The sequence below is a fragment of the Cyphellophora europaea genome (assembly GCF_000365145.1).
Source record: "Cyphellophora europaea CBS 101466 unplaced genomic scaffold supercont1.1, whole genome shotgun sequence".
Lineage (NCBI taxonomy): Eukaryota > Fungi > Ascomycota > Eurotiomycetes > Chaetothyriales > Cyphellophoraceae > Cyphellophora > Cyphellophora europaea.
The window spans coordinates 1,525,681-1,538,801 of NW_008481797.1; the positions used below are offsets into that span (position 1 = coordinate 1,525,681).

Sequence of the window (13,121 nt, forward strand, 5' to 3'; positions counted from 1 at the left end):
CAGAGCCTATCACTGTCGCGTTGCGAATGCGAGACCCGATATCTTGGCTTCAGAATAGTATACCGCTTGCATAGCAGCGGATGGGCTGGATCAATGAACGGTGGGAGCTTGCTTTCTTCCCCATGGGGTTGTGGCCGGATCCATGATACCGAAATCACAAACTGGAGGAACGTCTGCCGTGCCATTTCCAGATTTTAGTGCAATACGGACTCGTGCTGACTGCTAGTATACTGCGTGATTCAGAGCGAAGGAGGAGCTGGCTCCGTGCTACTTTTGAGTGCGGGTTTAGGAGTCGGAAGTCCGCTATAGCCATGACCTCTGTTCTTTTGCTGTGACACTACCTAGTATCTTCTTGAAGGCGAAGTGTTGCTTATGTACCATTGGATTGGATGGAGATGCCACTGATGTCGGGCTTTCCACTTTCCTTCAATGCATCCTGCTGATCCTGTGGCAAAGCCAGTGTCAGTGGCGGCGGGGCCGCGTTGACGTCCGTCCCATAATGCGGCGCCCTGAGATCATCGCTTTCCACCTGCTTGCCTGTCACGGGATGCGGGTAGTGGAAGGGAATGACCCTGGTGTCCGGCCACAGCATCTTCTGCTCTATGATTTCGTCCGGACCATATGGGTCCTCCGGGTAAGTCACTGACGGCCAAGGGATGAAGTTGGGCTTCGTGTGACTCCAGCCACTCTCAAAGTTGGCGTGCCAGAAAGGGAAGTAGCGGTAGCGGAACAACTTCCAGACGCCGTTCTCCTTGATGTATTCGTTCTCGTATAGACCGCCTTCCCACCACTGGGCGTGGCCGCGAGGGTGGCTCTCGCGGATGGTGTCGTGGGTGCCGGCTGACATGAGGGCTCGGAGACGGCCAAATGCATGGGTGCCGGACTCGTTGACGTCGATGATGTCCCTGCGGTACTATCAGCGATAGGTCAAGTGTCGGAATTGCCATCTTACTGAAGCATCGGGTGGTCAAGTAGGAATCCATGAACGGGGCCGTTGCGACCATTGACGAAGGTACGGGCAAAGCGGTCGACTGCTTGCATCAGCGCTGACGGTGGCCGTTGATGTCCCACTTACTGTATAGGCGGCGAATGCCTTCCTTGCGGCGGTAGCGGCTGCCCAGAAACTCGACGTAAGCATCCGGGTGGTCGGAGAACATGTCCACCACCTTATGCTGTGTCAGTACTTATAGCCCAAGGACGGCACTGGGCCCGCTGCTCGTACCTCCTTGTAGAGACATTTGTCTAGATAGTAGCCGTATTTGAAGTGAATCTTCCGGATCTCTGCTTCATCTGTAGCTGGTGAGTACCTCAGGCATAGGATGACATGTTCACTGCCTGACCTTGAACCTTGTTGACACGAGCTGTGAGTTGCTTGACTTGCTCCTTGAGCTCTGCGACTTCGGCCTCCATTGCTGCTACTTACAACTATGCCTGTGGTTTCGATCGCCTACAGCAGTACCTGGCAGCGCTTATATGCCGCGGCCAGGCAAGTACAGCAACAGCGCATAGTGCCTGTCCATCGCAAGGACACATGCGACAAGCAAAGCAGCAGGGATTCCCCACAGCTGGTTGACTTGAACGCGACCGTATACGGAGTACATCCATGATCGTCTTACTAAACTTGTGACAGCTGCAGGCACTAGACTCTACGCCATGCAGCATATGCGAATGGTTCGGAAGCATGGGAGCGAGTTTGCTGCTGCGGTTGTCCATCTTGCTACCACCGAGGCGCGTTTCGCTTCGCCAATGGGAGTCGGACGACTTGCAGGGCACCCGTAGGCACTCGTACACATGACCAGCCACCCGAATCTGCATTATAAGTCCTGGAGGCATATGGCATGGGGGAAGACAGAAGCAGGGACGTTGGCGAGCACTTGGCAGTAACCATCTCCATCTTGTCCTTGGCAGTGGAGCAGGCCTCAGGCCTTTCTCGCCTTTCTCGCCTCCTTCGCCTCACTGTGAGAACAAGGCAACCATCATCATTATACTCGTTGAACTCTCTTGTTATTGTCGAACTGCACTCCTATGCAGCAGCCAGACACGCTCCATCGACCAGCGAAAAGACATTATGACCTGCGTGTTGGTTTTGCTTTGCGTGTAAAGTTTTTACCAATTGCCGAAAGATCGGATACGTGCCCCCCTGGTTCAGCCCCGCATCCGTCGCCCCCAGACGGGACGACAGACTGACCTAGCCACAATCCCCAGCGCTCGCGAACCTCCCCACAACCCACTTCAGTGGACCCTGCTTGAGCTTGTGTCGACGAATGTGGCCATTGGGATGGCTATCCTCCACAAGACGGTGTGGAACCTCCCACGCCGCCCCAGAGAACATCTTGGGGACGATGTTGGAGATCCCCAGCATGCGGCAAGGGCAGTTTCTCGATGCTAGACCTGAGAGCGAAGCTCTGCTACCTCTGTTCATCTCAGATAACCCGAACTCTCCTCGCAAACTCCTTGGTAGGTGCTCACAATGGGCAAAATGACCAGCGAGAGCGGCAAGCCTGCCGCTAGAAGGAACCGGACGGCCATGTCCTGCGACAAATGCAAGTCAAGAAAAACCAAGTGCAATAATCCAGTGCCAGGCCCATGCGACTATTGCCGGAGCATAGGCGCCTCATGCCAGATCGATGTCGGGAAGCGGAAGCAACGGCCGTATTACTTCGTTTCCGAAGAACAGTACAAACACATGGCAAAACTGATTGCTCACCACTACGGCCCAGACATCGATCTTACCACTCTGAGAACTCTTGCTGCAGGAATCGACAACAGCAGCGACGGCAGCCCGAACCAGATGCCCACTCCCAGCATTGGCATGTCATCCACAAAATCCGAGTCCATCCACTCTGGCGCCCCAGACGATGTAGTGGAGAAGCAAGAGCCACAGGAAGGGGTCGCGCTTGATGATATTGATAGCCTCCATGAACAGCTCGGCTGCATGCTGAAGGATAGCACTGGCGAATATCGATACATGTCAGCCGTCAGTGGCATCTCCTTCAACGCCGCTGTGCGCTCCCTCAATCCAGGTTCTGTATCTGCCAAGCTCGACAAGGACATCATTCCGCCCATGAAGACCATGAGTCTCCCACCAGCGACCCCGGATAGTTCAGCTGCTTCAATATCTCAGGGCGATATACAGCTGCCGTCGAAGCCACTCGGCTACCAGTATGTCAACAGGTATTTCGACGAAGTACACTGCCTTTATTGGCTCTACTCGTCAGAGCAGTTCCACACACGGCTCGAGAACACATATGCTAGTCGGTGAGTGACCTGGCCTTGATGCCCTTCATCTACGCATCTGTCATAGAGGCTGACGGCAATGTATCGTACGACAGATCCGCAACAAGCGCGTCCTGGGTGTGCTCTCTCTACTCCATCTTTGCGCTATCTTCGCAGTATCCTTCAAATGCCGAGGCAGGAATCGATCTGCGATCTGCCTCCGAATATCTGACACTTGCAAAGTCGATGGTGCCGAGAGTGTGCGACGAGGCTGATCTCGACAGCATTCGGGCGCTGATTCTATTGGTAAGCCAACTCTTACACAAAGCATGGCACCGAGACACGAGCCTACATCCAGTAGAGATCTGACGAGTCACTCTCCTATCGACTGCAACGCACCTTGACTAATTCACAATAGGCACTTGCGTTACAGTCGCATTGTTATTCGACATCTGCGTATCTCCATGTAGGAATAGCGACACGTGTTGCGCAGTCTCTGGGTCTTCATATGGACAAGTACTCGTTATCTCATGGCTTTGTTGAGCGAGAGCACGCACGACGGATATGGTGGACTCTCTACATCTTTGACGTGGAGTTGAGCCTACGGTGTGGCAAGCCTCGCGCCACCACGATCGAAGGGTCGAAACGTCAGGCGCCACTGCCTTCAGAACAAGTCCTGAATCCCGGGCCGAATATGCCATCGGGATATCTGGAGGTATCCAAAAACCTCACCCAGCTGACCGAGCTCACGTCTCAAACCCTCTACCTCGAGCCTCTCTCCGGCGCGAGAAAGTTACTATCGCCCCGAGTCACCTCCATTCTCTCTTCGCTACAGGAGTGGGCCAATAAAGTGCCATCTCACCTCAGCCGCACAGCCTGCGTGGCACCTTCGCACAAGCGATCGATAGCGCTGCTGCACGTACGATACTGGAGCGTGGTGATTCTGGCGACACGACCCTTCTTGCTCTGCAGCGTCCTCCGGCAAGCGGATCTTGATGAAGCGGATAAGAAGCGGTGCTACGACGAGCTGGCTGGCATCTGCATCGACGCCGCACAAAACTCGTTGAACGTGCTAAAGATGATGGGGGATGAAGGGCTGATTTCGAGTCTTCTGCAGTCCGAATTTCTTTACATTTTGGAACTGGTCCAGTGTTTCCTCATCGCTTTCACCAAAACCAAGGAGGAAAACCATATCCGCAGCGTGCGGGCCTGTTTGACCGTTTTGAAATCCATGGACGACATAGGTTTGGTCCAGAAAGCTCGACCAGAGACGATTCTGCAACTCAAGGAGCTCGGTATTGTGGATGGCGATGACGAGCTGGGACCTGCAGATAACCTGCAGGATTTCAGCCAGTTTCTCATGGGCGAGAGCGGGGTTGACGTGTACGATATGTAAGGTGCATCATATGGCTGTTACTTTGAAGTTATTAACCTATACTCAGGATTTTCTCTGGGGAGCAAGCCGGCACAGGTGGCTATCATTTTGCCGACATGGAGCTTGCCGATACCGCGACCGCGGACGAAATGTTTGCGCAGATCTCCAACATCTCAATGCCTCAGTTTGTCACACCCTGAAGCGGATGTACGCGTTACAACGAGAGCGTCATCGGCGCAGACGGGTTCCGACAATGTGGCAGTCGTATGTGCCGTAGCTTGCAAGAGATCTGGGAGCGATACAAGTCGTCCCTGACGAGCTCGACGAGCGATATGAATGAAACGGACCCAGGACGGAAGCTGTCTGATGAGCCAGCATCCTCTATGGCATACCCCACCCGAAGAGCATCCTCTACATGATGTCGTGTCGCGGGATTGTGATGATGGAGGTGCAGCGTCTCCCTAGCCACAACGGCGCCGGACTTAGCTATTGGCTACTGTGGAGCGGGACCGCGGTCAACGGAGCCGGCGGAAGGGCCCTCCTACCGCAGCTGTAATGAGTGATGACCATACTGATAACCACGCCACTGAGACGAGCTCCAATCGAAGACGACCGACGGTCGTAGATACGGCCTGTCAAGATAAGATGCGTGGTTGGTAGCGAAGACAGAATAAGAGGTCGTAGTGTACTTGTGTAAAGCCGGGGTCTTCTCGGGGGTTTCTCCAATCACGGCGCGCTCCACAGCCTCTTTCCCCGGAACCGAGGTACGTCGCTGCCGAGAGAGAGACACCTCCTCTGATGAAGCGATGATTACTTGTTAATTTGAGATTGTTATACCATACTGCCATTGCTCTGTAAACAGTAATCGACCCTCTATTGCATTGAAACCCATCTAGACAAACGTCCGGCAACATGGCACACGCTCACGCTAGCTCCAAGGCCGACCTCACGCCGGTGCGGTTGTTCGACTGCTCCCATATTGTCGCACTCGTGACCGGTGGTGCAACGGGTATTGGCGAGATGGCTGCATCTGGTCTTATCCAGGGAGGTGCAAGAGTCTTCATCGCATCGCGGAAGGAGTCAGAGTTGAAAAGTGAGCCATCTTCCCGCTACTGCTTCTAATACTGTCCTCCACAACTGAATGATAACACGGCTACAGAAACCGCCGATAGGTTGAACAAGCTCGGCCCCGGCAAGTGCTCCTATGTAAGACTCTCTAGCTTTTGTCACAGTGGGAGACTGATGCATTCTATAGATCGTGGCAGATCTCAAGGATAAGAAAGGATGCGATGATCTTGTCGCCAAGGTGAAGAATGAGACTGATCGGTTGACCGTACTGGTCAATAACACCGGTGCCACTTGGTGAGTTTCTGACTCCTTCTCTCCTCGTATATGTAGCTAACCTATTCCCAAGGGGCGCGCCTTATGGTACGATGATCTTGATTTCGAGTATCCTTACGTGCGTTGACTGACTGCTGCAGATGACTTCCCAGGTTCGAAATGCTCAAAGCAATGCACTACCCATCGGCTGACTCCATGCAGAGAGTGCTTGGGATAAGCTGATGCGGCTCAATGTAAGGAGCTCAATCCACTGACAAAGGCTACACACGCTGACGCTACTTCAGGTCAGCTCGATTTACTACATGACCGTCGGACTGGAGCCTCTGCTACTGAAAGAGGCAACACCAACGAACCCTGGCCGAGTCGTATGTTCCACCCGCGACGAATGAGGAGACATCGCTGACTAATCCAATAGATTAACATTGCCTCCATGGCCGGCATCACCACCGTGGATGTCACAGCTGGTGATGACGGAGGACTTTCGGCGCCAGGCCACGGCACCTTTTCCTACGGACCATCCAAGGCAGCGTGTATCCACCTCTCCCGCATCCAGGCCTCAAAGCTCGCGCCCAAGAACATTAATGTCAAGTAAGTCGCCAACAAAACCAAGTCAAACCGATCAGAGCTGACCATCTCTAGCTGCATCTGCCCCGGTGTCTTCCCATCCAGAATGAGTAAGTCGATACCACGTGCTCTATCCACGGCACCGATCGCAATCTAACCAGGCACAGCGAATTACGGAATGGAGCAGTTTACTGGTGCGTACAACCTCTACACGAAACCACAGAGTGAACAGCGGCCCCCCGGACTGACCCCTACCTATAGACACCCTCCTGGAGCGCCAACCTACCGGCCGTGTCGGCAAGCCCGAGGATCTGGCCGGCCTCGTCATCTACCTGTCTACCCTGGCAGGCGCTCACAGCGTCGGTAAGTGTCCACTGGAATCCCATTACCTGCTCCCGGCAACAGACCTCAAAATCGCGAGTACCTGGAGAAGCTAACCGGAGGCACGCTAGGGAATGTCATCGAGCTCGACGGCGGCTCTACCCGCTCCGGCTGGAGGTCGTCGAAGAAGGGCAGCAAGCTGTGAGTCTGAGGCAATCGCTACTAGGTAGTGTGCCGGGCAGAAGCCGTCGGGGTTCTTTAGGTTGACTACACATCCATCGGTAAAGATCAGCGAGTGCCTTGGCATACTGCACGACATGGAATGGATGGTGGCGTACTATCTGCAATCGAGCCAGTGTCAGTATCAAGGTCCTAGCTGTCAAGCCTTCCGTAGCATTGCTCAGCCTTACCCAAGCTCATCCTTGTGTTGAAAGGACGATAAAACCAACTCTCAATAATGCTTCAGCACCTATGCCCGCAACCCCAATATCCAAATTCAACGTGCATGTACTCACTCGCGTATGGTTCCAGCAGCAAAGGAAGCTTTCATGGTAATTTCCCGAATACGCAAAAGTAACTGGGAATTTGGCGGCTCTGATGCGCTTGCTGGTAGGCATCAACCTCGCAGAGCACAAGACCATTTCCAGAGATTGCATCGTCTTTCGTCTCTCTGGCTACCGCACTGCCTCTCGCTCAGATGTCTTGGAGAGCAAATTGCAACCCCCCCTCTCTCCTCTCACTCTCCCTTTTCGTTCAATCGCTGTCAAGGACGATCGACTCGGCTTTCGACAGACCCTGAACTTGGCACCTCGCCTGCTTCTTTGCCCGACCAGCGGTGAGCACTGCCGTCGCCAACTCCATCTTGGGCTCAGCCTCCTCAGTCTTGATCTTGATCTTGATCTCGGTCGTTGCATCCCCACCCTCGTCAAATGTCGCCTCCGCGACCTCGCATGCGTTGGCGGGATCGATCTGCACGGGCGTTCCGTCGATGACGGCAAAGCAGAGCTTGTGGCCGGCCACGATTGTCTCCTGAATCTTGCTGGCATCGATGGAATGCCTCTCGCCCTTGTGCAGAACATGGATGAGGCGGTCGACATTGGCGTTGATGGACTGCTGACTCTGTCGGTCGTGAGGGCTATGGTTGGGATCCACCAGTTCAGACTGGAGTGTCACGTCTGGTTCCGAATTGGTTGCCTTGGCCTCGTTGCCTAGCTTACCAGCCTCGATGTGCTCGCCCGTGGTCTCAACCTCCTCAGCCTTGATGGTGGCCTCTTCAGTGTCGGCATCTAGGTTTTGGGCGGCTGCTGTTCCCACTTTGTCCTCGTGGTGGGCTTGTGGGCCTTGATGCTCAACGCTAGCCTCTGAATCTGTGTCTGGTGCTGCGTTAACACGAAGCTTGAGCTTCTGGACACGATTGTGACCATGAGGCGTTGCATCATTGGCGATGTTTGCAGAGTCTGTAGTCCGGTCGTCGACCTCAGTACGTTGAAGAGGTTTCTCCGCTGTGATGATCGACTCCGAGCCAGGCTCGTTAGGATTGGCTGGTTGTTTACCTATGGGTGAAGTGCTGCGTGTAGCGGGATTGGGCTCTCGATGATACTCTGTTCCAGGTGCAGCCATCTCGACGTATGTAGGATCCGAAGACGAACAACCTTCGCAGAGTGTGCCGGTAGCAATAAATGCTCCACAGTCGTTGCATTCAACTTTGACAACCGTGTTCATCTCACGTGGCGTATCTAGCTTTGACGTGGAAGCCTGTGCGTTGAGAGGAGAGACTTTGGTCGTAGTCGTGGTGACGGCTGGCGCTTCTGGGCGTAAGCCCACGAATGCCTTAGGTTGCTTGAAGGAGGTTCTGATCGAAACAGACATCCGTCTGTTGAGCGTTGTATCATTGACTTTGGAGCTGAAGTCCGCCCAGAACTCGTCTCGTTGGGTGACTTCTCTCCACCTAGAGGCTATGAGCTTCTCACTGACGTCCACTCAGGAATGTGCTTACCAGGCAGATGTGAAGAGTGTGTGCTTTTCAGAGTAGTAGCAGATCGGCAGTCGCGCTGCTGCTGACATGAAAGTCTTGCGGTTGGGACTAGGAGTCGACGTCGATGAGATGCGCACCCTTTCTTAGCTGGGCGGACAGCAGTCAAGGACATTGCCGTTTGAGATGACCTAACAGACACAGGGCCTCCCTCATAATCTGAATCCGAGTCACATTCGTCGGCGGCTGACCTCTTACGAGTTCCGATTGACATATCGAGAAGGTATGGTGTTCGTATGGGACAAATCTTGCGTAGTGCGTGGCTAGGGCGGTGGTTAGTCTTTCTCGAACCTGCGTGTTGGAAGCAGAAATGTGTACTAACGTCGAGAGACGGAAGAGGGAAAGGTAGCGAAGGAGAGTGGCAGCGTTGGGAAAGATGTAAAGGAATGAGAACACCTTAAGTAGTTGGAGGAAAGACAGGAAAGGAATGAGAACACCTTAAGTAGTTGGAGGAAAGAAAGGAAAGGAATATGAGCTGATTTTGGAAATTGAATTCAGTCCAGCTTCATGTTTAGTCGCTGTCCTCAGATTGGTCTTCAGTCATTTCCACCTCACTTTCCTCATCAACCAGAGGAAGAAGTCTGAATTCAATGAAGAGCGGATTGCTTCCTCCTTGCGGAGCTTGAATGCCGCTGCCAAAGCTTGTCTGAACAGAATCGACCAGGAATTGGAGGCTTAATACACCTCCCCCGTCCTGTCTTACCGAGACCTTGGTAGCCAATTGCATTGCACGACCGGCCTTCTTGATCAGATCAAACTTATACCTCGTCTTGATTCGGCCATGGGTGTCTGGTGTAGGGGTTACAACGAATGTCTCGGTAACAGAAGGCTGTTTTCGATTCCGCGATGAGCCTGGCTCCTTTGATTCTGATAGATACTCAACAACTGCATCTCCGAGACTCCCACCCAATCCTTCAAGTGACAAGTAAGGCGCCGAGCGTCCAGAAACATTTAGCAACAACACGTCAGGATTGGTACCAGAAAGCTCTGCAATGGCATCCGACAAGAACGAGCTGGGCATGATGGTTTTCAGACACAGGGAAGTGCGGTCGAGTGGAATGGCACTGTCATCCTCGTAAACTGCAGCTAATGCATATGTGCTGAGCTCTGCTGTTGTCGTGACAGGGCCTTCAGCAATGGTGATGCTCAGAGGAGCGCCAGTTTCTGCATACGTTAGGCGACATGAGCCCGCTAGAGCCAGGGCCGGGGTTGTGAATGCGTTGGTGGCCGAAGAGGAGAATCCACCGCCGGAGCTCTTGTAGCTGTTTTCAGACAGACCGAAGATCTGCAAGGTTTCTAGCAGCGCAGGCATGCTAATTTCGAAAGGTGGGAGGCTAGAAGCGTCCTCGTCATCAATGCGTAGGTCGTACGATGTGAACAGGGACTTCTCCAAGGACGTGATGCCCTGTATGACTCTTGCTTCGTCGACACAGAAACGGATACCTTCCCGTGAAATCCTGACTTCTGCCTTTGGCGCAAACGAAATGCATCGAAGGACAAGGAAGAGCTGGCGGACTGAGGTCGAGACAGCAGAGAAGACCTGAGGACGGTCCATTTTTGAGGTCTCAGATCAAGTGCATATCAGACGTATACTCCAGCACCACAGATGGTGTAAACCGCACCAAATCTAGCACAATATTAGCTTCTACATGACATTGACGCGTCGTATGCTCACCCGAAGCACAGAGAGGCAGGAATGGCGTAGAGCGGCACGGCTGTAAGTGACCGGTTGAGACCAAAAAGTCCAGCGAGCACCAAGCCAGTAAGCAGAAGAGGGAAGCCAATATAGATCTGGCTGTCTTTGGCGATCGAAGGTTCGAAGGGGCTGCTGGCAGCTGCTTCCCAGAGCTCGTGCAAAGACATTGATGCGAGAGCGGCAAGAGGCAGAATGGAAACTAGCGACAGCAGTGGAACGATCTGTGATGCGGAGGGACGATGGAGCAGGAATATGCCAGTGTACTTTTACCCCCGGCCAGGTGTTCGTTCGGGCTGCTCGCTTCAAGGAGTCAAGTCATGTGGCGCATGAATCTTGGCTTCTGTGGCGGTTGTGGCGCGGAAGGGACAACCTCGAGTATGCGCTCCGCGCTGGTCGGCCCCGCGCTTCTCTTACACACTCCTGTGCTCTGCATTATTCCACAGCATCTCAGAAGCCAACAATGACCCATCTAGAAGATACCTAAGCCTTACAAAGATCAGAGAGTAATAAGTACGCAATTACACAGACGTGTCAGTGACTGTCCGTTGCGATGGCACCTGCCTCCACAGCTGAAGGCAAGTGAATGAGAAGCAAACGCGCACAATACTGACTGGACCTCCAGCCCCTTCTAAAAGAAAGGCTTCTGAAGATGCTTCATCTTCCCGTTCCAAAAGGGCCAGGACAGAGTCTCCTGTGCTAAACGGTACCTCAAAGCACACTGAAGTACGCGATACCCTGACTTCGTTTCCCCATGCGATATCACCTTGGGGATCCCCAGGCTCCACAGCCTGGGACCTTCACCTTCAATCCCAGCACTGCCTATACTTCCTACCCCCGCGCTTTCAGTGTAGCATCTTCGGACGCAACAGAACCTCGCACACCCATCATGGCAGGCCAGATCCTGGAACCCTTCATCGGCATGGATCGCATGGAACTGGACCAGCCAGATGAACCTGCTGCTGACAATGTACAGTCTGCTTCGCCGACGGATCCTCCCATCACTCCTACCCCAGTCACCTTCGATTTCCCCGAGAAGCCGGCAGTCATCGAAGAAAAGCAAGGTCACATCGAGTTCCAAGTGGTCAACAATGACAACTCGCGCCGCAGCAACATCATCTTGACTGGCCTCAAATGCATCTTTCAGAAGCAACTCCCCAAGATGCCCAAGGACTACATTGCTCGACTCGTCTACGACAAGACCCACCTCTCAATTGCCATCATCAAGCATCCCCTTGAAGTTGTTGGCGGCATCACCTATCGACCTTTCAACACACGCACGTTCGCCGAGATTGTCTTCTGTGCCATCTCGTCCGATCAGCAGGTCAAAGGATATGGCGCTCACCTTATGGCCCACCTCAAGGACTATGTTAAGGCGACCTCCCCCATTATGCATTTCCTCACCTATGCCGACAACTATGCTATTGGCTACTTCAAGAAGCAAGGTTTCACCAAGGAAATCACATTGGACAAGGCGATCTGGATGGGCTACATCAAGGACTATGAAGGTGGTACCATCATGCAGTGTAGCATGCTTCCCAAAATTCGATATCTCGAGGTACCTCGCATGTTGCAGAAGCAGAAGGAAGCGGTTCAAGCCAAGATTCGGGCGGTCAGCAAATCTCACATCGTTCATCCCCCTCCTGCTGCTTGGAAGAACGGTGTAGTTCCGATCGACCCCATGACAATTCCCGCCATCAAGGAATCCGGCTGGTCTCCAGATATGGATGAGCTTTCGCGCCAGCCTCGTCATGGTCCCAACTACAATCAGCTGTTGCACCTACTCAATGACATGCAGAACCACACCTCTGCGTGGCCTTTTGCTCAGCCAGTCAACAAGGATGAGGTGCCTGACTACTACGAGGTCATCAAGGAGCCGATGGATCTGTCTACGATGGAAGAGCGACTTCAGAACGACCTGTACCCTAGACCCGAAGACTTCATCAAGGACTCCAAGCTCGTTTTCGACAATTGCCGCCGATACAACAACGAATCGACACCTTATGCTAAGAGTGCCAACAAACTCGAAAAGTTCATGTGGCAGCAGATCAAGAACATCCCGGAGTGGTCGGTAAGTTGAGCTCCCATATTTCACAAGAAGTTGTTGACTGACAACTCATAGCATCTTGCCGAGTGAGTGATGTGAGCACTCCGGTATTGGTCACTCGCTGCGTAGCCGACGGCAGTTGAAAGCACGGAATGGGCATCGGTTGGATGTGGTACGATGGAAAATGAAGTAACGCCCTTTCAAGATACCCCAGCATGGACAGGCGTTTAGCATAGAGCAAACAGTCTCTGCAAAGGCAATAAAATGAAGGTTATGCATATCTCATGGTTTCCAGGTAGGAAGCTCAGAGTGGGGCTTGTAGAGTTTAAGGTGTTGCCTTAAATTGCAATTCCACTAGCGTTGCGCCGTCAGCCACTCACCTTCCATTCCCACTGAGCGTAGGTGCAAGGTGCGCTTCTTCATCGAAGTTCGATCAAACACCTCGCCGTATTTTCTGACGCTGTTTCCTTGCCATATTCAACGTCAAGTTCTGCGAGTCGCATACAACGAGTCCGAGCCTCCTGCATCGATC

At 53.2% G+C, this 13,121-nt stretch overlaps 7 protein-coding genes across 7 annotated transcripts; 3 read left to right on the top strand and 4 right to left on the bottom strand.

Annotated features, from left to right (window-relative positions):
* Window positions 1-370: 370 nt before the first annotated feature.
* HMPREF1541_00558 (uncharacterized protein) lies at window positions 371-1,410 on the bottom strand (the record flags this gene model as incomplete). The annotated part of the gene is made up of 5 exons (XM_008712864.1): window positions 371-905; window positions 953-1,031; window positions 1,076-1,166; window positions 1,223-1,290; window positions 1,341-1,410. The coding sequence occupies 5 exons, from the start codon at window positions 1,408-1,410 to the stop codon at window positions 371-373; spliced, it is 843 nt and encodes a 280-aa protein (XP_008711086.1).
* Window positions 1,411-2,470: 1,060 nt separating this feature from the next.
* Window positions 2,471-4,612, top strand: HMPREF1541_00559 (uncharacterized protein; the record flags this gene model as incomplete). The annotated part of the gene is made up of 3 exons (XM_008712865.1): window positions 2,471-3,258; window positions 3,333-3,522; window positions 3,635-4,612. The coding sequence occupies 3 exons, from the start codon at window positions 2,471-2,473 to the stop codon at window positions 4,610-4,612; spliced, it is 1,956 nt and encodes a 651-aa protein (XP_008711087.1).
* An 891-nt stretch (window positions 4,613-5,503) lies between these two features.
* Window positions 5,504-7,022, top strand: HMPREF1541_00560 (uncharacterized protein; the record flags this gene model as incomplete). Its single annotated transcript, XM_008712866.1, has 12 exons — window positions 5,504-5,684; window positions 5,751-5,797; window positions 5,847-5,953; window positions 6,006-6,019; window positions 6,073-6,084; window positions 6,134-6,165; window positions 6,217-6,297; window positions 6,348-6,520; window positions 6,572-6,606; window positions 6,664-6,690; window positions 6,758-6,859; window positions 6,949-7,022. The coding sequence occupies 12 exons, from the start codon at window positions 5,504-5,506 to the stop codon at window positions 7,020-7,022; spliced, it is 885 nt and encodes a 294-aa protein (XP_008711088.1).
* Window positions 7,023-7,570: 548 nt separating this feature from the next.
* HMPREF1541_00561 (uncharacterized protein) lies at window positions 7,571-8,881 on the bottom strand (the record flags this gene model as incomplete). Its single annotated transcript, XM_008712867.1, has 2 exons — window positions 7,571-8,765; window positions 8,814-8,881. The coding sequence occupies 2 exons, from the start codon at window positions 8,879-8,881 to the stop codon at window positions 7,571-7,573; spliced, it is 1,263 nt and encodes a 420-aa protein (XP_008711089.1).
* A 479-nt stretch (window positions 8,882-9,360) lies between these two features.
* On the bottom strand, window positions 9,361-10,404 carry HMPREF1541_00562 (uncharacterized protein; the record flags this gene model as incomplete). The annotated part of the gene is made up of 1 exon (XM_008712868.1): window positions 9,361-10,404. One exon carries the CDS (start codon window positions 10,402-10,404, stop codon window positions 9,361-9,363), a length of 1,044 nt encoding a protein of 347 aa, XP_008711090.1.
* Window positions 10,405-10,430: 26 nt separating this feature from the next.
* HMPREF1541_00563 (uncharacterized protein) lies at window positions 10,431-10,712 on the bottom strand (the record flags this gene model as incomplete). The annotated part of the gene is made up of 2 exons (XM_008712869.1): window positions 10,431-10,476; window positions 10,525-10,712. 2 exons carry the CDS (start codon window positions 10,710-10,712, stop codon window positions 10,431-10,433), a joined length of 234 nt encoding a protein of 77 aa, XP_008711091.1.
* Window positions 10,713-11,431: 719 nt separating this feature from the next.
* On the top strand, window positions 11,432-12,679 carry HMPREF1541_00564 (uncharacterized protein; the record flags this gene model as incomplete). Its single annotated transcript, XM_008712870.1, has 2 exons — window positions 11,432-12,613; window positions 12,665-12,679. The coding sequence occupies 2 exons, from the start codon at window positions 11,432-11,434 to the stop codon at window positions 12,677-12,679; spliced, it is 1,197 nt and encodes a 398-aa protein (XP_008711092.1).
* Window positions 12,680-13,121: the final 442 nt, after the last annotated feature.